Source organism: Procambarus clarkii, chromosome 46 (assembly GCF_040958095.1).
Source record: "Procambarus clarkii isolate CNS0578487 chromosome 46, FALCON_Pclarkii_2.0, whole genome shotgun sequence".
In the NCBI taxonomy this organism is placed as follows: Eukaryota; Metazoa; Arthropoda; class Malacostraca; order Decapoda; family Cambaridae; genus Procambarus; species Procambarus clarkii.
The window spans coordinates 35,755,455-35,779,057 of record NC_091195.1 but is presented as its reverse complement, the minus strand read 5'-3'; the positions used below and the strand labels follow the sequence as shown (position 1 = coordinate 35,779,057).

The window sequence follows — 23,603 nt, the reverse complement described above, 5'->3', positions numbered from 1 at the left end:
ATCCCAGCCATCTCTGGAACACCCAGCATCTTGCCACAGAGTATCCCAGCCATCTCTGGGACACCCAGCATCTTGCCACAGGGTATCCCAGCCATCTCTGGGACACTCAGCATCTTGCCACAGAGTATCCCAGCCATCTCTGGAACACCCAGCATCTTGCCACAGGGTATCCCAGCCATCTCTGGGACACCCAGCATCTTGCCACAGAGTATCCCAATGATATATGAAATTTGGAATGCTTTAATGTGACAATTCCAACCAGGCAAACTTCTTCTATTTATACAGAAGGATTCTCTCTCCTCTTCCTTAACTAACACTGACATGACAGACGGAAAAAAACAGTAACTGAAACGGTTTTGATAGATATTACACTGAAGATTTGTGTTGAAAGTTGCAATGATGTTATCTTGAGGTTATCTTGAGATGATTTCGGGGCTTTTAGTGTCCCCGCGGCCCGGTCCTCGACCAGGCCTCCACCCCCAGGAAGCTGCCCGTGACAGCTGACTAACACCCAGGTACCTATTTTACTGCTAGGTAACAGGGGCATAGGGTGAAAGAAACTCTGCCCATTGTTTCTCGCCGGCGCCTGGGATCGAACCCAGGACCACAGGATCACAAGTCCAGTGTGCTGTCCGCTCAGCCACCGGCCCCAACTGGTGTGTGTGTGTGTGTGTGTGTGTGTGTGTGTGTGTGTGTGTGTGTGTGTGTGTCTGTCTGTCTGTCTGTCTGTCTGTCTGTCTGTCTGTCTGTCTGTCTGTCTCTCTCTCTCTCTCTCTCTCTCTCTCTCTCTCTCTCTCTCTCTCTCTCTCTCTCTCTCTGTCTCTCTCTCTCTGTCTCTCTCTCTCTCTCTCTCTCTCTCTCTCTCTCTCTCTCTCTCTCTCTCTCTCTCTCTCTCTCTCTCTCTCTCTCTGTGTGTGTGTCTGTCTCTCTCTCTCTCTCTCTCTGTGTCTGTCTCTGTCTAACTGGCTGGCTGGCTGTCTAACTGGCTGGCTTGACTGGCTGTCTAACTGGCTGGCTTGACTGGCTGTCTAACTGGATGACAGGCTGTCTAGCCGGCTGCAGCTTGCTCGCTGTGTGTATATCCAATCAAAGACCGCCAATGGCGTATCTTCCTCCCGCTGGGGGAACCAACCCGAGCCCTTCCTACACACGCCAGACATCTGCTCTCCCATATTGAGGCGCACTTGTATCCCCCCCCCCCACACCCCATAACCCAATCACTTCACATGCCCTACGAAGCGCCCATAGCACCGCTCAACCAGGCCGACATGCGTTACACTAACAAAGCTATTCAACTATCACCAATTTTAACGTGAATTGCGTAATTTCATATTAATATTTAAACAATGATTGATATATGAATATTATAAAATTTTCTGTTAAACAGACACTCGAAGTTTTTCCAGGTCAGCAATGGTGACTTTTTCCCAGTTTAAATGTTATAAGGTTGGGTACTGTTCTCACTGTCAGCAGCAACAGTTCGACAGTGAGGTATAGTGACGGTGTCTATGACAGGAAAATGTCAGGAAAGGTTGTCACAATCACTGAGTCTTATACCCTCAGATGTAACTAGTTAGGTCATCTTCAATGATTTTTTTTTTAAATAAGACTTTCCTCTCCAGTCACTTAAAGAAAAGTCAAAGTAATATTAAACTTTGCATAGACAGTATCGATCATCATATGCAAATCTTTTGTTAAATTTTAAAAGCCTAAGTTATCTTGCAACGATTTTAAGTTTTTCTTAATTTATTTCTATCAACATTTTTGTATCATCGGAAACTAGGTAATGTTGCACTTGAGTGTTGTATCAACATGGTTTATATATACGGTAAACAAGACAGGTCTCAGGCCAGAGTCCTGAGGACCATTGACAACTATGGTAATGTTGCACTTGAGTGTTGTATCAACATGGTTTATATATACGGTAAACAAGACAGGTCTCAGGCCAGAGTCCTGAGGACCATTGACAACGTTTACCACTCGGATTTGTCTTACTGTTTCTGTTGAAAAAGTCATATCATATACCACTAGCAAGTTAATACCTCCAAATAATAGGCCTCAGAGAATGAGTGAAAATAAAAGTGTTTATATTGTTTAAACTTATATGTTACTTTATTTCCGATAATGCATGTATTTACTTTAATACTTGCAGTACTGAACTATTAAAAGCGTAGTACAGTACTACTTACAGTATCAAAGGAGGTGTACAGTTTAGTTCAATTATTATGCACCCCATACCCATCTTGTGGGCGGTAGTGGAAAGGGTTACAGAGGCACATAATGGGCTCAGGGACTGAACCCCACAATTCATTTAGCTAAGCAAGTTACAATCTTGATGAGCTAGTTACAAAATTCAGTATAAGTCGTCACATCAACAATGGGTTCGAGATCGACCACAAGTACAGTTTCTAACTTAAGCAACTGACATATGTGGAGAGCTAGTGTCACAATTGATATGTTTGTCCTGCACACCGCCCCCCATCCAGTGGGCACCGGTGGATAGGTTACAATAACTCTTAGTTACTACCTACAGTTAGCAAACTGGGGATATTTGGCCAAAATCTCTGGCAGCAGATTATTTTGAATGAAACATTTACTCATCTTTAGAACATTTTTATAGAATTGTCTCTGAATTCACGTATCTTTTCGCACTCCATCACATAGTGACGGAGGGTGTGCGAATAATTTTATTGACACAGTTTACATTTGGTCAGGTCTACATCAGCAGATAATGAGTGTTCCCAGAGATACTTATAATCGAGTCTAAACCGAGCAGTAGTAACATCTAGATGTCTGCTGATTTTATTGGATGAACCATAGATGTGTGGCTCCTCTTGCATGATAGTATGATGATAGATGGAATTACTGGTGTCGATTTCACTTTGCTTCAGATCTACAAGATTTTGTTGAAGTTCTTGGTGTACTATTGCTCTCAGACTTCTCATTGACAATCCAAGGTTATACTCAATTTCTCCTTTAAAGGCAGATTCTTGGTAGTTTCTTTACTAAAGAAATTGTACATTTAAGTGAGCAGAAGGACACTTACTGTATTAAACAACTTGAACAGTATACTGCATACTATATTAAAGTACTTGTACAGTACGCTACTTGCTGTAATAAAGAAAGTTCCTAAAAAGGCTAGCTACTGTAGTAGAACAAGTTTACAATCGGATACTGATAATATTAAAGTACATATACAATAAACTGCTTAATGCATTATTGTAAGTTACAGTAGGCAACTTACTGTATTAAGTTGTACATTAAGCAACCTACAATAACACAGGTGTATATATGCTCCTGCTTGATCTTGAGGATAATAAGGTTAAGACAGACTAAAAGTAAGACAAATTCTCAATGCCTAAAATTCCTAAAATGTCAAAATAACTAAAATCCCTTAAAAATAAACAGCTAAAACTAATAATATTGATCCAATAAACAATAGTAAAGAAAATCATATCGATATAAAGTGTAGAAAATGCCAATATATAAATTACATGCCAAAACTTATTCATAAAATCAGTATATCAAAATCAGTTATTCATGCAATATGCATTTCTGAACGTATTAATAAAATCTGCATACAAATGCTTATTTATACCTCCAGCATACTAAAATACATTCATACAATGCATACAAAAACTCAATCATTCCATCAGCATACCAAAATTCATTCATCCTACTAACATTCTAATACTAATTCATACCACCAGCATACTAAAACTCATTCATACCACCAGCATACTAAAACTCATTCATACCTCCAGCATACTAAAACTCATTCATACCACCAGCATGCCAAAACTCATTCATACCACCAGCATACTAAAACTCATTCATACCACCAGCATACCAAAACTCATTCATACCTCCAGCATACTAAAACTCATTCATACCTCCAGCATACCAAAACTCATTCATACCTCCAGCATACTAAAACTCATTCATACCTCCAGCACACTAAAACTCATTCATACCTCCAGCATACTAAAACTCATTCATACCACCAGCATACTAAAACTCATTCATACCACCAGCATACTAAAACTCATTCATACCACCAGCATACTAAAACTCATTCATACCTCCAGCATACTAAAACTCATTCATACCTCCAGCATACTAAAACTCATTCATACCTCCAGCATACTAAAACTCATTCATACCTCCAGCATACTAAAACTCATTCATACCTCCAGCATACTAAAACTCATTCATACCACCAGCATACCAAAATTCTCAGCAACAACCAGCTCCTCGTAGATGTTTCCTTGTACATTATTGGTCTCGTGAGGCTGGTCTCAACAACCAGCTCCTCGTAGATGTGTCCTTGTATATTATTGGTCTCGTGAGGCAGGTCTCAACAACCAGCTCCTCGTAGATGTGTCCTTGTACATTATTGGTCTCGTGAGGCTGGTCTCAACAACCAGCTCCTCGTAGATGTGTCCTTGTACATTATTGGTCTCTTGAGGCAGGTCTCAACAATCTACCATATACAAACATTATTAAAATTGTTAAGCGACGCACCGAGCTCTTGGAGGCACTTATTGTTCCCGTTAAACATCATCGAAATCGCAAGGTCAATCTTAAGTTCACGGCCTGTGACGCCCCTCCGGTGAAGCCCTCGCAGGAGTCTCTTACCACCCACACCTGTAGATGAGAGGGAACATTGAAGCCCACACCTGGCAACTCTCCACACCCACACCTGTAGATGAGAGGGAACACTGAAGCCCACACCTGGCAACTCTCCCCATCCAAACCTACAGATGAGAGGGAACATTGAAGCTCAAACCTGGCAACTCTCCACACCCACACCTGCAGATGAGAGGAAGATTGAAGCCCACACCTGGCTACTCTCCCCACCTACACCTGCAGATGAGAGGGAACTCTGAAGCCCACACCTGGCAACTCTCCCCACCTACACCTGCAGATGAAAGGGAACACTGAAACCCACACCTGGCTACTCCTCACACCCATCTCTTAAGGAGGAGGAGGAGGAGGGTAGTGGTGCAGAGGAGATGGAGGGTAGTGGTGCAGAGGAGGAGGGTAGTGGTGCAGAGGAGGAGGAGGGCAGTGGTGCAGAGGAGGATGAGAGTAGTGGTACAGAGGAGGAGGATGAGGGTAGTGGTGCAGAGGAGGAGGAGGGTAGTGGTGCAGAGGAGGAGGAGGGCAGTGGTGCAGAGGAGGATGAGAGTAGTGGTACAGAGGAGGAGGAAGAGGGTAGTGGTGCAGAGGAGGAGGAGGGTAGTGGTGCAGAGGAGGAGGAGGAGGATAGTAGTACAGAGCAGGAGGAGGGTAATGGTGCACAGGAGGAGGAGGGTAGTGATGCAGAGGAAGAGAAGGGTAGTGGTGCAGAGGAGGAGGGTAGTGGTGCAGAGGAGGAGGAGGAGGGTAGTGGTGCAGAGGAGGTGGAGGGTAGTGGTGCAGAGGAGGAAGAGGGTAGTGGTGCAGAGGAGGAGGAGGGTAGTGGTGCAGAGGAGGAGGAGGAGGATAGTGGTGCAGAGGAGGTGGAGGGTAGTGGTGCACAGAAGGAGGAGGGTAGTGATGCAGAGGAGGGGGAGGGTAGTGATGCAGAGGAGGAGAAGGGTAGTGGTGCAGAGGAGGAGGAGGTTAGTGGTGAAGAGGAAGAGGAGGGTAGTGGTGCAGAGTAAGGGGAGGGTAGTGGTGCAGAGTAGGGGGAGGGTAGTGGTGAAGAGAAGGAGGGTAATGGTGCAGAGGAGGAAGAGGGTAGTGGTGCAGAGGAGGAAGGTAGTGGTTAAGAGGATGAGGAGGGTAGTGGAACAGAAGAGGATGATAGTGGTGCAGAGGACGAGGTGGGTAGTGGTGCAGAGGAAAAGGGTAGTGGTGCAGAGGAGGAGGAGGAGGAGGAGGAGGGTTGTGGTGCAGAGGAGAAGGAGGGTAGTGGTGCAGAGGAGGAGGAAGGTAGTGGAACAGAGGAGGAAGGTAGTGGTGCAGAGGAGTAGGGGAGGGTAGTGGTGCAGAGGAAGAGGAGGATAGTGGTGTAGAGCAAGATGAGGGTAGTGGTGCAGAGGAGGAGGATGGTAGTGGTGCAGAGGAGGATGAGGGTAGTGGTGCAGAGGAGGAGGGTAGTGGTGCAGAGGAGGAGGAGGAGGGTTGTGGGGCTGAGGAGGAGGAGGGTAGTGGTTCAGAGGGGGAGGAGGGTAGTGGTGCAGAGGAGGAGGAGGGTAGTGGATCAGAGGAGGATGAGGGTAGTGGTGCAGAGGAGGAGGGTAGTTGTGCAGAGGAGGAGGAGGGTAGTGGTGCAGAGAAGGAGGGTAGTGGTGCAGAGGAGGAGGAGGGTTGTGGTGCAGAGGATTAGGGTAGTGGTGCAGAGGAGGAGGGTAGTGGTGCAGAGGAGAAGGGTAGTGGTGCAGAGAAAGAGGAGTGTAGTGGTGCAGAGGAGGAGGGTAGTATTGCAGAGGAGGAGGATTGTAGTGGTGCAGAGGAGGTGGAGGGTATTGGTGCAGAGGAGAAAGAGGAGATTAGTGGTGCAGAGGAGGAAGGTTGTGTTGCAGAGGAGGGGGAGGGTAGTGGTGCAAAGGAGGGGGAGGGTAGTGGTACAGAGGAGGAGGAGAGTAGAGGTCCAGAGGAGGAGGAGGCTAGTGGTGCTGAGGAGGAGGGTAGGGGTGCAGAGGAGGAGGGTAGTGGTGCAGAGGAGGGTAGTGGTTCAGGGGAGGAGGGTAGTAGTGCAGAGGAGGAGGAGGGTAGTGGTGCAAAGAATGAAGAGAATATTGTTGCAGAGGAGGAGGATAGTGGTGAAGAGAAGGAATAGCGTAGTGGTGCAGAAGAGGAGGTGGGGGGTAGTGGTGCAGAGAATGAGGAGAGTAGTGGTGCAGAGGAGGAGGAGGAGGGTAGTGGTGCAGAGGAGGAGGAGGAGGGTAGTGGTGCAGAGGAGGAGGAGGAGGATAGTGGTGCAGAGGACGGGGGTTGTGGTGCAGAGGACGTGGAGGGTATTGTGCAGAGGAGGAGGGTAGTGGTGCAGAGGGGGAGGGAAGTGGTGCTGATGAGGAGGAGGATAGTGGTGCAGAGGAGGAGGAGGGTAGTGGTGCAGAATAGGAGGGTAGTGGTGCAGAGGAGGAGGGTAGTGGTGCAGAGGAGGAGGGTAGTAATGCAGAGGAGGAGGAGAGGGAGGGTAGTGGTGCAGAGGAGGAGGAGTTAGAGGAGGATAGTGGTGCAGAGGAGGAGGAGGGTAGTGGTGCAGAATAGGAGGAGGGTAGTGGTGCAGAGGAGGAGGAGGAGGGTAGTGGTGCATAGGAGGAGGGTAGTGGTGCAGAGGAGGAGGGTAGTGGTGCAGAGGAGGTGGGTAGTGGTGCAAAGGAGGAGGAGAGGGAGGGTAGTGGTGCAGAGGAGGAGGAGTTAGAGGAGGGTAGTGGTGCCGAGGAGGAAGGAAGTGGTGCAGAGGAGGAGGCTAGTGGTGCCGAGGAGGGGGTAGTGGTGCAGAGGAGGAGGAGGGTAGTGTTGCAAAGGAGGAAGGAAGTGGTGCAGAGGAGGAGGAGGAGGGTAGTGGTGCAGAGGAGAAGGAGGGTAGTGGAGCAGAGGAGGAGGGTAATGGTTCAGAGGAGGTGGGTAGTGGTGCTGCAGAGGAGGGTAGTAGTGCAGAGGAGGAGGAGGGTAGTGGTGCAGAGGTGGAGGAGGGTAGTGGAGCAGAGGTGGAGGAGGGTAGTGGTGCAGAGGAGGAGGGTAGTGGTGCAGAGGTGGAGGAGGGTAGTGGAGCAGAGGAGGAGGAGGGTAGTGGTGCAGAGGAGGAGGGTAGTGGTGCAGAGGTGGAGGAGGGTAGTGGTGCAGAGGAGGAGGGTAGTGGTGCAGAGGTGGAGGAGGGTAGTGGTGCAGATGTGGAGGAGGGTTGTGGAGCAGAGCCAGATACCATAAACCACCACAACCTCAACCACCATTAATAATAACCACCACTATCACTAATCACAACCATCAGCCACCACAATTACCAACCACAGCAATCAACCACCACCACCACCAACCACAACTATTAACCACCACTAGAACCAACCACTACCACCAACAATAAACATCATCCACCACTGCCACCAATCACAACCTACCACCACTGCCACCAACCACAACCCAGCAACAATTCCACCACCACTACCATGGATTCTCCATTAAGTGAAAGTAATGAATAAAATATTTTTAAACTACCTTTTATTATGCTTCAATTTTATTTCTAGAATATGTAGAAATATATTTTTAATATATTTCTAATTTTTTAAATATATTCCATCAATCAGGAAAACGATTTTTATGCAACATTTAAGGTTGCGACACGGTCTCAAAATTGTTTAGCCAAAGTTGTGCAGTAAGTTGTGGCAACTTATTTACAACCACACAATAACGTAGCTAATGCATGAAAACAAACGTTGTCACACCTGGCTACTCTCCCGACCCACACCTGTAGATGAGAGGGAACACGGAAGCCCACACCTGGCTACTCTCCCTACCCACACCTGCAGAAGAAGCGCCACACCAGCATATTCTCCTCATCCAAACCTGCATCTCAGAGTAAATACTGAATTCTACAACTGGGACCACTGCCAGCGCCCACTTGTAGATAAGACGGAACAGTAAACCAACACCTGTCTCCTTCACACCTGACTACTTTACCCACCCACACCTGCAGATGAGAGGGAAAACTGAAGCATACACCTGGTAACTCTCCACCTAACACTTGCACATGAGAGGGAACACGGAAGCCCACACCTGGCTACTCTCCCGACCCACACCTGCACATGAGAGGGAACATTAAAGCCCACACCTGGCTACTCTCCCGACCCACACCTGCACATGAGAGGGAACACTAAAGCCCACACCTGGCTACTCTCCCCACCCACACCTGTCTATGTCACACACTCATGCCAAAGAAAACTTATATCAAGTAAATCTAGCTTGTATTAAGCAAGACAATGTTGGGCTAAATATTGATCAGTGTTATCTTATAAGCAGTGAAGCTTGCTTAATGAATATTCTTGGTCGCTAAACGGTGCTCAAAGTTACTCAAGAAGCATTATAAGTTCTCTAATTCATGACTTTTAATGCAAAAATATTTTTGAAACTACTGGAAGCACTGTGAATTAAACAACTGAGTTACGTGTTAAAATGTAGTCAATACGTACTGGTGAGACGCGTGTTAGGGAAGTACAGGCGACTATACCGTCCTCTTGAGGGAGGACACAGCTGAGCCACCAGGTGGCAGCACCAGTCTATGGCGGGGCCGTCATCAGTGAGGCGCCGCCTGATGGTCAGGTCGAGCTCCCTTCCCTGGCACGGCAGAGTGTCCAGGGTGTCTGGGTCCACGTAGCCCGTGGCGTCCAGGGTGTCCGGGTCCACGTAGCTCGTGTCGTCCAGGTCAATGTCTGAAGACATACACTGAGATACAGTCACTGTCGTTACTGGTATGTTCTAAGATATAACAAGACATACTGAGCCATCCACTCACCTTACTGCTGGGTTTATTACCTGATGACAAGTCCGTATTTTAGACAGTATTTATAGTATCTAAACTATGTATTAATAGCTTTTAAAAGCCACGGTCAAGGTCATCTGTATCAATGGTCACAGTCAAGGTCATCTGTATCAATTGTCAAGGTCACAGTCAAGGTTATCTGTATCAATTGTCAAGGTCACAGTCAAGGTTACCTGTATCAATTGTCAAGTTTATCTGTATCAATGGTCAAGGTCATCTGTGTCATGGTCAAGGTCACAGTCATGGTCATCTTTATCAATGGTCAAGGTCTCATTAGAAGGTCATATAAACTAAGTCAAGGTCACAGTGAAAGGTCATCTGGACCAAGTATCAAGGTCACAGGGATAGATGGGTCACCTGAATTAATTATCAAAGTTACAGAAGGTCTAATTAACCAAGGGATCAAGGTCACAGTGAAAGGTCATCTTAAACAGGAATTAGGTCACAGTGAAAGGTCATCTTAAACAGGAATTAGGTCACAGTGAAAGGTCATCTTAAACAGGAATTAGGTCACAGTGAAAGGTCATCTTGGACAGGAATTAGGTCACAGTGAAAGGTCATCCTGAACAGGAATTAGGTCACAGTGAAAGGTCATCCTGAACAGGAATTAGGTCACAGTGAAAGGTCATCCTGAACAGGAATTAGGTCACAGTGAAAGGTCATCCTGAACAGGAATTAGGTCACAGTGAAAGGTCATCTTGAACAGGAATTAGGTCACAGTGAAAGGTCATCCTGAACAGGAATTAGGTCACAGTGAAAGGTCATCCTGAACAGGAATTAGGTCACAGTGAAAGGTCATCCTGAACAGGAATTAGGTCACAGTGAAAGGTCATCCTGAACAGGAATTAGGTCACAGTGAAAGGAGATCTGTAACACGAGTCAAAGTCAAAGTGGTAAGTCATCTGAACCAAAAGTATGGCGTCGCTAAATACTTCATGAAATTATTTATGCACAAGAATATATACAGCAGCGGAATGTTTCGAAAATTTATTATTCATGGAGTAGTCGCCCTTAATAAGTCTATATTTGTAATCAAAGTAGAAGGTTTGTCACCCTTAAGGTGACTATATTTGTAAACAATATAAGGTGTTTGTCGCCCTTAAGGTGACTATATTTGTAAACAATGTAAGGTGTTTGTCGCTCTTAAGGTGACTAAATTTGAAACAATATAAGGTGTTTGTCGCTCTTTAGGTGACTATATTTGTAAACAATATCAGGTGTTTGTCGCTCTTAAGGTGACTATATTTGTAAACAATATAAGGTGTTTGTCGCTCTTAAGGTGACTATATTTGTAAACAATATAAGGTGTTTGTCGTCCATAAGATGAATATATTTGTAAACTATATAAGGTGTTTGTCTCCCTTATGGTGTTATGTTTGTAAACAATATAAGGAATCTTTCGTCTATAAGGTTGTAAACATATATGTAAACAATGTAAATCTGAATTACTATATTAAACATGACGAATGAAGCCCTTTGCGTAATTTTGGTATTAATAAATAACCCTAAAAATTATGGTGGAAAATATGAATATTTACCAAGACGCTGCAGGTGAGGAAGGTGAGGCAGGTGACGGATGAGGACGGTCAGTTGCTGTAGTGTGAGGCGCAGGCGGAGGCTCTTGAGGGTGGGAGGCAGGAGGGGTATGGCTGCCTCAGACAAGTCACCAGCAAACTCCTCTAAGGTACACTTACTGCCGGGGGCTGTCAGCTTCTTCAAATAATGTTTTGTTATTACACTAATCTCTTTGCTGTCTAAACTATCGTAAAGATCTAAGGATATGGTTACCTTCATTTTTGCCAGCACTGACAGTGTAGACAGACACTGCTTTAGTTGGAATGGAAAGTATATGATTAGGTAAATTTTCTTAGGTGTCACCTTCTTAAGAACAAGCGGCAGGACAACCCACGAGTCAACATTCACTATTCTCCACTCTTGTTCTGTACGCAGCTTCTCACACACGGCTTGGATGACGTGCTCACTCCCGCGGGACTCTGCTACATGCTTCAACAGATCGTCAGGCTCATGTGTAACCATCTCGCACAGGTCAATTATGTGAGTAATGAACCTGTCCTCTACTCTCCGGGCACACAGCACCCCGGTAGTGCTGACTAAAAAGTGCCACCATCTGGGGCACTTCCTAAACTCTTGTTGCACGTCGCTAATATTAAACTTTGACTCTCTCAGGTGATCTCCCAAGGAGCGTTTTCCCTTACGTACAACATCCACCAAGAGGTCAATGATTATAGAGCTTTCCCCTGACACACGGTGTGATGCTGGATCACCTCGTTCTTGCTCAGCCTTCAACAAGAGAGCGACCAGCCCCCTGCTGGCACAATACTCCTGGTACCTGGCGTGAAAATAGCCAAACACCCACACCACATTGAGGCCCCGACGGTAGCTGGTTCTTGTGAAATAGTTGGACAAGACCTCCTCCTGCGGCAGTCCCAGAGTGTCACACTTCTCCCTAATCTCCGCTTCCGTCTTCGGCCGAAGGTCGTACTCCTGCCTCTGGATCCCTCTTAAACTAATCTCTTCAAAGAACAACAGAAACTGGTCACATTTTCCTTTAGAGTGAGTAACATTTTTGTCTGTGAGTCTGGACACCAGTTTACTGGTTATGAAGTCATGAATCTTCTCGTAGACTTGAGTGTTTGTGGTGAGGTTGTTAAATTCTTCTGGAGCCTCGACACACAGCAGCGCCAACAAGGTCAAGGTGAGTGGAGTGTTGAGGTACTCACCCAGGAACTCACTCATCTGCTCCAGCTGCTGGGTAAACCTCCTTATGATGACACTCCGTTGGCTCTCTTCCTCCACCAGCACCTTGATGGTTCTCTTGGCGAACTGCACGCGACGTTCTGGAGTGATGCCCAAGACGAGGATGTTGCAGCGAGGTCTGGTGTGTGGGACGAGCTGTGACAGTTGTTGGTCCCACCCCGGCCGTGTGGTTATCACCAACCTCACATCCTTGCCAGGCAGGTGCAACAGCTCCTTCACCAGCCTTCCTGAATGGTCGTTGACCTCGTCGTAGCCGTCAATCAGGACTAATATATTTAAGTTCAAGATTATCTCCTTAAACAGCTGGAAGTCAGCGTCAGAATCACTAAGTGTTTGAGGCAGCAACTGGCGGAGGAGATCATCGAAGGTATTAAGATGTGAGGTCCCTGCACTGTACATAGAAAACGAGGTCCACAGTGCCCAGGTGACATATGGTAGCAGGGTCCTTTACCCACTTCTCGAGGATGAGCTTGAGTAAAGTTGTCTTGCCCATACCACCTTCCCCCGTCAGGAGGACACATTGAGGGACGCTTTCGTCCTCTCGTCTCTTACTCAAGATGTCTTCATAGTTTATATCCTGACCCTTGGCAGCGTGGGAGGGTCTTGCCCCTATGACGGGATCTTCAAGGAGTCGTAGTCGAGTAAAAGCAAGACTTGGGTTGTAGTTAATGTTGAGGTGGAGCCAGGGTGCGGGAACAATCTGGTACAGCAGTTTATACCCGTCCGTTAGTTCCTGCTTGCTCATCTGCTTAACCTCTTCTGTGATGTGGCTTTTGAACACCTTAATATCTTGGTGGAGCTGAGCTAAATAGTCCACCTCTGAGGGATCCAGCGGCTCTCTGATCTTTGCTCGCAGTCCATCAATATACTCTGTGGCAACTCTGCTCGCCTGGTCCACATCCTGGCGGTCTATCCTCCACTTGTTGCCAGCCTTAATCAACATATTTGTCATTAAGTCAGTGAGATCCGTCAGCTTATTCTTCAGGTCTTGCTCCGTTATCACATTATCATGGGACAACGTGTTTCGATGTTCCTTCAGCTTGTAAATGAGGTGTTCAAGTGATGGTCCCTGAGGCCCTGGAGTGGTCCACGTGGGGTCATTCATCTCAGCCAGACCACACACACGTTGCAGGAGTTTATACAACAGGGTGATGTCAAAAGTTGCCGCGTCAGAGGAAGCTTCGAGTTTATCCCTCTGGGGAGCATTGAAGACACGCCTGTACTGAGCATTGGTGTACCCCAAGTCCTGAGTGAGGTAAGTCACTACTGGGAAGGTGCCCCGGTACGACCACATAAACACACTTGCTAGCGCGTCTAGTCCTGCCTTAGTCACAGCTAGTTCATACCGCATTCTGTTAAAATCTACTGACATTGTGGAGGACATATTGGGCTTTATGGTTCACTCTTTACACTACGTTGGTCAAGTTTAACAACAGTAGTCAGAGACCAATGGTAGGTTTCTATTACTAAAACATTAACCATGTGAGTTAAAAGTTGACAACATAATTTACTGACGTGAATTGTGTCCGGCTTTATTACACAATTCATATATGAGCGAGATATTTAATTAAAGTTTCCACACAATTTACTCATTACCAAAAAATTATTCTCTAATTGTTTATATACAATACACATTTAATCACATTCCAGGAAGCCAGATAATAACTGAGTCGCGACTTTATCCCTGGTCGATATGAGCATTATTGCTTCCCAGTTTTATTGGTTATTTTAGTTAATTTGGTTTTCAAGTTATTTAGTACTAGTAAATAATATGAAGTTATTTATGTCCTAGTTTTTATATTAATAAAGACTTTCTATGATTTTCATCTGTCTTTAAAAGTTCGTCGGGTTTCCGTCACCTGGAAATACAAAACATACAAAATTAATTTTATCAACACAAGTTGTTTTTCTTAAATAGTGATAGAAATAGGTTTTCTGAGTGAAAACCAATAATAAATTGATATTTGAGTTATGCCTCATCGTTTCTGTTTTGTTTTATATCATAAAACTAGTTTATATTTTAATATAAGTCGTGTAATCATTGTCGTGTTGGCTTCTGGGTTATGGTGTTTGAAGGGGGCTCACTTCCTCATGTGGAAATTGAACGGTGCGGAGATTGTTCACTTCTGCAGCCATATTAGCCTATTATAATGTTCAAAATTGACATCTGTGTCTTCGACAATATGATGAAGCCAACAATATGGTGTTTATAATTTATTATATATTTTCTTAGTCGAGAATATAGAATATCTAACTAACCTGCAGCATATAACGGAGCAGACAATCTTTCCTGGAATTCAGAATTAAGTATAACTAACAATTTCCTTCCTGGACACTGCTGTCATCCTCCAAGATCAAAAATTTATAGCTACAATTTACCATAAACCAACAGCTTTTTGTATGGGAATTATTTCACAAACAATAATTCTAAATAAATCTAATTAATATTACATATCCAACCTTCATTTTGATTTGACTTTGATGAAATTCTAGAGCTAGAAACCACAACCACAGGTCACGAGTCTCATTAAAACTATCTAACTTACATCGTTAAGAGAGAATGTGTGTTTGTCCGTGTGTCCAAGGTTGGAGGCCAGATACTTGGCGCCAGCAGCAGCCAACTTTGCAGGGGAAATGGTATGGGATATGGGACGGACATAGGCTGATCCGGGGTTGGCCTAAGTTAAAAACTTCAAGAAATATTACCATTTACAGAGACCACGTCCGATTTCTATTGGGTCAATTGGGATATATTTCGTGTGCTCCACCTAGAGTTTTCAGTGGAAATAAATTTTTTTGACAAAAGAGGTGACGAGGGGAATGAGGGTAACAACCACTGGAAGTGGGACACCAATGGGAGTGGGATGATGGGGGGAGAAAGAGGTAAGAAAATGGGTTAACAGGGAAGAGGTAAGGGTTAACACTGACGAGCTGGAGGAGGGCAGGAAGGGTGGACACTAGCGAGGTGTGGAAGGGCAGGTAGGGTGAACACTGGCGAGGTGTGGGAGGGCAGGTAGGGTGAACCTGGCGAGGTGTGGAAGGGAAGGTAGGGTGAACACTGGCGAGGTGTGGGAGGGAAGGTAGGGTGAACACTGGCGAGGTGTGGAAGGGCAGGTAGGGTGAACACTGGCGAGGTGTGGGAGGGCAGGTAGGGTGAACCTGGCGAGGTGTGGAAGGGAAGGTAGGGTGAACACTGGCGAGGTGTGGGAGGGCAGGTAGGGTGAACCTGGCGAGGTGTGGAAGGGCAGGTAGGGTGAACACTGGCCAGGTGGGGGAGGGAAGGTAGGGTGAACACTGGCGAGGTGTGGGAGGGCAGGTAGGGTGAACCTGGCGAGGTGTGGAAGGGCAGGTAGGGTGAACACTGGCCAGGTGTGGGAGGGCAGGTAGGGTGAACACTGGCCAGGTGTGGAAGGGAAGGTAGGGTGAACACTGGCGAGGTGTGGAAGGGAAGGTAGGGTGAACCTGGCGAGGTGTGGGAGGGAAGGTAGGGTGAACACTGGCGAGGTGTGGAAGGGAAGGTAGGGTGAACACTGGCGAGGTGTGGGAGGGCAGGTAGGGTGAACCTGGCGAGGTGTGGAAGGGCAGGTAGGGTGAACACTGGCCAGGTGTGGGAGGGCAGGTAGGGTGAACACTGGCCAGGTGTGGGAGGGCAGGTAGGGTGAACACTGGCCAGGTGTGGGAGGGCAGGTAGGGTGAACACTGGCCAGGTGTGGGAGGGCAGGTAGGGTGATCACTGGCCAGGTGTGGGAGGGCAGGTAGGGTGAACACTGGCGAGGTGTGGGAGGGCAGGTAGGGTGAACACTGGCCAGGTGTGGGAGGGCAGGTAGGGTGAACACTGGCAAGGTGTGGGAGGGCAGGTAGGGTGAACACTGGCGAGGTGTGGGAGGGCAGGTAGGGTGAACACTGGCGAGGTGTGGGAGGGCAGGTAGGGTGAACACTGGCGAGGTGTGGGAGGGCAGGTAGGGTGAACACTGGCGAGGTGTGGGAGGGCAGGTAGGGTGAACACTGGCGAGGTGTGGGAGGGCAGGTAGGGTGAACACTGACCAGGTGTGGGAAGGCAGGTAGGGTGGACACTGGCCAGGTGTGGAAGGGTAGGTAGGGTGAACACTGGCCAGGTGTGGGAGGGCAGGTAGGGTGGACACTGGCCAGGTGTGGGAGGGCAGGTAGGGTGGACACTGGCCAGGTGTGGGAGGGCAGGTAGGGTGAACACTGGCCAGGTGTGGGAGGGCAGGTAGGGTGGACACTGGCCAGGTGTGGGAGGGAAGGTAGGGTGGACACTGGCCAGGTGTGGAAGGGAAGGTAGGGTGGACACTGGCCAGGTGTGGAAGGGCAGGTAGGGTGGACACTGGCCAGGTGTGGGAGGGCAATGGATGAACGCTGGCGAAGTGTGTTTGTGGGGGGGGGGGGGTGGGATAAATAAGGTGACACTGGCGTTGGACCACTACACTTTGTTCAGTTACAACAGTTTTATTTCCATCCCTTTCACCCCCCTCTCCCGTCCCATCCTAAATCCTTTTCCTGATCCTTTCCAAGAGCTAAATAGTGATAATGGCTTGGCTTTTTCCCCTGATAATTCCCTTCCTTTCCTAGGAAATAATCGGACAATATACTCTGACGTTGGTGTGTCCTGGTGTTATTAACTATATGTAACAAGTAGATCTCTAGTAGATGTAAAATGTTAAGATCAAGTAGATGTAAAATGTTAATATAGGCACATGGCCTATTTGGGAGAACGGCATTGTATTGTAACTTAGTGGAAAAACTATTGTATTGTTGACTAGGCGAGGGTAATCGCCCACTTCACACACTCTTGGTGTGGGCCGCAATCATGGTTCTATATTTATATGCATATGTCCTTGTAGGGAATTTAATTGCGATCACAGTGATACTAAATTTAACTCTGTAGGACAAGTGTGGAGTTGACAACCTTGAAAAGAATGGAAACATTTCGTCGCTGTTTGGGGCTCATGGCTAGTGATCGATGTAGTTCTTCAGCTTTTTGTGTGATTTAATTCATGCTTTGGTGACATATACATATGTTCTTATATCTTCTTATAGATCATTCTATTGCGAACACTTTGGTACAAAAATGAAATCAGTACATCGAAAATTAAGGTCAGGACAGCGAAAAGAGTATGCACTTTTCAGTGTTGCCGCTCGGTCACCCGAAACGCTGAGCGCATGAGGGGGTACCAAAAGTCCATATCGCCGTGCGCATCAAAGTGTTAAGATCAAGTAGATGTAAAATGTTAAGATCAAGTAGATGTAAAATGTTAAGATCAAGTAGATGTAAAATGTTAAGATCAAGTAGATGTAAAAAGTTAAGATCAAGTAGATGTAAAATGCTAAGATCAAGTAGATGTAAAATGTTAAGATCAAGTAGATGTAAAATTTTAAAATCATGTAGATGTAAAATGTTCAGATCAAGTAGATGTAAAGTGTTAAGAACAAGTAGATGTAAAATGTTAAGATCAAGTAGATGTAAAATGTTAAGATCAAGTAGATGTAAAATGTTAAGATCAAGTAGATGTAAAATTTTAAAATCATGTAGATGTAAAATGTTCAGATCAAGTAGATGTAAAATGTTAAGATCAAGTAGATGTAAAATGTTAAGATCAAGTAGATGTAAAATGTTAAGATCAAGTAGATGTAAAATTTTAAGATCATGTAGATGTAAAATGTTAAGATCAAGTAGATGTAAAATGTTAAGATCAAGTAGATGTAAAATGTTAAGATCATGTAGATGTAAAATGTTAAGATCAAGTAGATGTAAAATTTTAAGATCATGTAGATGTAAAATGTTAAGATCAAGTAGATGTAAAATGTTAAGATCATGTAGATGTAAAATGTTAAGAACAAGTAGATGTAAAATGTTAAGATCAAGTAGATGTAAAAAGTTAAGATCAAGTAGATGTAAAATGTTAAGGTCAAGTAGATGTTAAATATCATAAGCAGAAATAAAACTTAAACTCTAGTAGATTTTTTTTTTTTTTGCAGGGATATTCCTGCACGGGCCCTAAGCCTCTGGCTGGCCCACTGGGCGGGCCCTAAGCCTCTGGCTGGCCCACTAAGTGTTGCTTGTTTCTGTTTTACTTGGGCGGAGTATGAGTATTTATGACTCGTATGGTCGCTTCAGTAAGATTTTACCATATATGTTTAACAACTTCTTCTGCTCTGTTGAATCTAAGTTGAAATCTTAATGGGTTTGTAACTGTGCACTGTGTTAGATAATGTTCTAGTGGTCTGTCGGGTATTTCTCCACAGTGTTGACATTTTCTCTCATTTTCCGGAACCTGTAAGCCTATTTCCCATGCACATGGGTATCCAAGCCTGATGCGATGTCAGTGCATTTCTGTTGCTCTACTGCTCCCTTTCATCAAACTAAGTGGCTCGTAGTTGGTTGAATTCTTATAGCAACCCTCAGATCCTGATGTTGCAACTGCTGTGTTGTGGTCACTGTACTTTCTAGTAGATGTAAAAAGCTAAGCTTAAGTAGATGTAAAAACTAAGCCTCAAGAACATGTAAAAGTTTAAGCAGAAGTAAATGTAAAAAAATAAGCTGAAGTAGGTGAAGAGCCAAGAAATATTTCTCACAGGAGCAGAATATGAATATTGATGTGTGAGAGATAGATCTTTTAGAGCATAAGATGATTGCTTGCACGACACAACTTTGTTATTCTATATCCAAAGTGTGTCACGCTGGATGTCTGTGGATTCATCTTCACATAAAGAGTCAAAGAGTCGTCTGGATCCGTTGCAATGGAGAATACAAAGCCACAGTTCCAGGTGCAAGGTTCCCTTAGACAATATGAGAGATTTTTGCTACAGCTTGGTAGTGGGGGGGGGGAGACAGGGTCCCTTCCCTCTTAAACAGTTGGAAGCTGACCACAACCCACTCACTCCCACACCTCTCAGACGCAGTGTCGTCTTCTGGTGAGACGCCCTGGAACTAAACATGACGTCATTGGCAGCAATGTGCCGCTGCCTATCAGGATGGGTTTACAGAAAATGCGGGAAGGCCTATGCATGTGACTGGACAACAGGTTTATGACATCAAACAATGCTGGAGGGCTTTCGAGGCGCCCAAGGCATTCATTCAGTACTGGACTCTCAAAGAGGAGAGAGACTGCTTTCCGAGCTCTAAGGCAGGCCTCGTAGTTCTAAGTTCTCAGAGTAACAGTTTACCTGAACACCAGTACTATTTCAGATCCGACTCACTTTGTAATACAGGTGTCAAAGTGTTCATCAACTTCTTATTGGAAGGTTATTAATTTCCGACACCAGCAACGGTTCAAGGACAAGCCTAGACCATGGGTGCTCGTATGGATAATAATAGCAGTGTGAAGTACCTGTGAAAGAGAAAGACGTGATTTCATAGACAGCAGCGATAAAGGTGGAATCTCAAATAACCGGCAAGGGAGAACAGTGTGTGCTCTCGTATCGAATCTTAGTTCACATTGATAAGACTCAGTGTTACGTGGGAGTCTGAGAGGAAGTGATTGAGAGGAAGATAACTGGTCGTTAGACAAGAGTTGAAGGCTAAAGGAACACTTTTAGTTACCACCATTGGTTAGTGTACAGTTGAAGGCTATAGGAACACTGCCGAGTACCACCATTGGTAACTGTTGGTTAGTCAACAATCGAAGGCTACAGGAACACTGCCGAGTACCACTATTGATAACTATTGTTGGTCAACAGTTGAAGGCTACAGGAACACTGCCAAGTACCTCCGTTAGTAGCTATTGAGTTAGTCAACAGTTGTCGGAAAACCCGACACCATTTACTAATATTCAATACAATGGGCGGATAATATTGCTGCTTTATTGTAATACCAATTTAATCCATAAAAAATGTAGCACAGTGGTATTTTCCAAGGAAGAAAACGGGATATCATTGCCATATGCCGTTATTAGATTCACCAGCTAATTCTGTTGGGAATTATCCTTAATACAGTGGTCACGACACTGTTAATATCATAAAAACCCTTTCCCTTGAACCAACTTAATTATTAGCATCAAAATATATTAAATGTAGGCACTCTCTAACCACTTCTTGATGCATCTGGAGAACAAGGGATGCGTAAGTGGGAGGGAGGCCACAGTAGACAGCCATTTTTAACAACAGTCGCAGGACCAAATTTAGCTCCTAGAATTCTCCCTTGGACAGCTGGGTAAAGGAAGTAAAGTGCTTCTGTTATCAACATGCAAATATGTCTACTCAAGAGAGGAGTCATTTCTTATTCTTATATTATCTAGCTTATTAGAGGCCTTTAATATTTAGATTTAGGATCATTTCCGGTTAGAACCTGAGATACGATCTTAGTGAGTAATATTCTCATCTCTTTATTTAAACTATCAATATATTCCTCTGATACAACTGTCATATATTTGGATTCCTGACTCTATCGTGAGTGCCTTTCGACAGGTGAAATGGAAGAAGAAGAAGTAATAACAATCACTTGGCACACCAGTACATGGTGTTGATGTATCCTCAACCACGAGGATTTTTTGGTGTGATCATCCTTGTTCTTAACTGCTGGACTAAGCCTACGTACAATTAGATAAGGTATAAGGGGTTATTCAGTAAATTCAGTTTTAATAATAAAAGGATAGACTGGGAGAAAATAAACAGGGAACTTACAAACATTTCCATGGGAAAACTGTTGTAAGTAATACAAGTCCTACAGAAGGAATTGAAAAACTGACTTCGGAAGCGTATCAAGTCTGAAACATGTTCCTTTGAGGAAAGCCAGAAAGAGGTCCAACGTAGAAAGACAACGCAGACGACACTATAAAAGAAGGAAAAAAAAATTACGGAAATGCTTAAGCAGACACAACTTTCCCATCAAAGAAGGAATAATTTAAATAGGGAGATTGAAGAAAACGAGTGGAAATTGAAATACTCATATCACACTGAAGAAAGGCAGTTAGAACAGAAAGCAATTCAGGAAATTAAGAAAAATTCAAATTACTTCTTCATACATGCGAAATCAAAAGCAAAAACCACTGTCAGTATTCGACATATTCTTACGAGTGAAGGTTCATACTCGGAGGATGACAAAGAAATTAGTGAAATCCTAAAAAACAGTATGAGGACATGTTTAGCACTCCAATAAACTACATGAAAGTGGAAGATCCAGACAATTTCTTTATGCGTGATATCCAAACCCCTATAAATATAATTGATATCAACACGAGCATACTAGATTTTGAAAGATAAATTGAAAACCATGCCCATGCACTCAGCTCCGGGTCCAGATTCATGGAATTCAATATTTATAAAGAAATGCAAGGCGCAAGTAGCACAGGCACTCAGTATAGTGTGGAGGAAGAGCTTGGACATGGGGGAAATACCAGCTGAACTGAAAGTAGCAGACATAGCCCCTCTACACAAGGGAGGGAGCAAAGCATTGGCAAATGGCAAATAACTATAGACCAGTTGCACTAACGTCCCACATAATAAAAGTATTTGAGAAAGTGATTAGGAGTCAGGTCACCAATTTCATGGAGACCAATGACCTTCACAACCCAGGCCAACATGGATTTCGAGCGGGAAGATCGTGCCTCACACAGCTACTTGATCACTACGACAAAGTCACTGAGGCATTAGCAGAAAAACAGAATGTTGATGTGGTATACACTGACTTCGCAAAGGCTTTCGATAAATGTGACCATGGAGTGATAATACACAAAATTAGGTCAATGGAATAACCGGTAAAGTAGGACGCTGGATACTCAGTTTTCTGTCAAACAGAACTCAACGAGTAACAGTCAATCATATAAAATCTAGTCCAAGTGCAGTTAAAAGCTTGGTACCTCAGGGTACAGTCCTTGCACCACTGCTTTTCCTTATTTTCATATCAGATATAGACAGAGATACAAGTCACAGCTTCGTATCATCCTTTGTAGATGACACAAAAATCAACATGAAAATTACCTCGGCTGAAGACACTGAAAAACTTAAAGCCTATATTAATAAAGTTTTTGACTGGGCAACAGAAAATAACATGATTTTAGCAGTGATAAATTCCAAGTACTCAGGTACGGTAAAAATGTGGACCTGAAACATAATACAGGGTACAAAATATAATCAAATGTGCCCATAGTAGGAAAGCAGCATGTAAAGGATTTGGGAATAATGATGTCTGACGACCTAACGTTTAGGGAGCATAATCAAGCAAATATTGCGTCAGCCAGAAAAATGATCGGATGGATTACGAAAACTTTCAAATCCTGGGATCCCATCACAATGGTTGTACTAATAAATCACTTGTACTGTCCCATATTGAGTACTGCTCAGTACTAACTTCCACTTCAGAGCAGGAGAGATTGCTGAAATAGAGGGAATACAGAGAACATATACGGCATACATAGAAGCAATAAATCATCTAAATTATTAGGATCGTCTCAAAGCTCTCCAAATGTACTCACTAGAAAGAAGACGAGAGAGATATCAAATAATACACACATGGATGATACTGGAGGGCCAAGTACCAAATCTACCAACCCATCCTCCGAATAGACAGTACGTTTTAATACTAAGTGTAATAAGTACATTTTCATACTTACGTATTTAGTACATAATTGCACTTATCGGGCTGTTACAATTACCGGCTGGCCTCCCTAGAATATTCTCCCCGAAACGATGATTTCGTTTTCTTTAATGTAACGGGTGTGCTGTTTTCTTTTCTTAATTTTTGCGGATACTCAGTCAATTTTGCTTATACTTGTATATTCAGCACAAATTTTGCCTTTATAATTTAAGGTGTCATGAAAATTGGCAGCTTTTGAGGCAATTAAGCATAGCAGAAGCACAGTCACTGACATTCAAAGGAAAGAAGGGATGAGATAACTATTTAAATTACGATTTAAATCCTTCTAATTTTTGCTCGTTCGTCAATGAGAACTGATGCCAACGCACTGGCCAATAAACTGAATAATACTGGCCACTAAACAATAGATTGATTGATTGATGATTGATGAAGATTAAGCCACCCAAAAGGTGGCACGGCCATGAATAGCCCGTAAGTGGAAGCCCTCTCTGAGCCATTACCAGTATCAATAGATGATACTGGAGATCTGTGGAGGTGCGATCGCACCCTGCGTGACGGGAGATGTCTCCCGTGACTAAACAATAAACTTGGGGGATGGGTTGCAACTACACAGTAAAATAACAATGTACTGGAGTGAACGATATGGAAGAAAAATGCAGAATAGAACCAGTGAAGAGCAGGGGGGTGCCATAGGCACAACCAGAGAACACTGTATAAACATCAGAGGTCCACGGTTGTTCAACACCCTCCAAGCGAGCATAAGAAATATTGCCGGAACAACTGTGGACATCTTCATGAGGA

At 44.6% G+C, this 23,603-nt stretch overlaps 1 protein-coding gene and 1 long non-coding RNA gene across 2 annotated transcripts in view; both read right to left on the bottom strand.

Annotated features, from left to right (window-relative positions):
* Positions 1–2,084: 2,084 nt before the first annotated feature.
* LOC138350681 (uncharacterized) lies at positions 2,085–12,655 on the bottom strand. Its single transcript, XM_069301915.1, has 3 exons — positions 11,011–12,655; positions 9,123–9,362; positions 2,085–4,647 (listed from the first exon to the last, which is right to left on the bottom strand). The coding sequence occupies exons 1-3, from the start codon at positions 12,647–12,649 to the stop codon at positions 4,484–4,486; spliced, it is 2,043 nt and encodes a 680-aa protein (XP_069158016.1). The 5' UTR covers positions 12,650–12,655; the 3' UTR covers positions 2,085–4,483.
* The window catches only part of LOC138350682 (uncharacterized), a 515,002-nt gene continuing 493,483 nt past the window's right edge, over positions 2,085–23,603 (bottom strand). Inside the window, exon 2 of the long non-coding RNA XR_011222213.1 lies at positions 2,085–3,269. This is a non-coding gene — a long non-coding RNA (uncharacterized lncRNA). The remainder of the gene's footprint in view (positions 3,270–23,603) is intronic.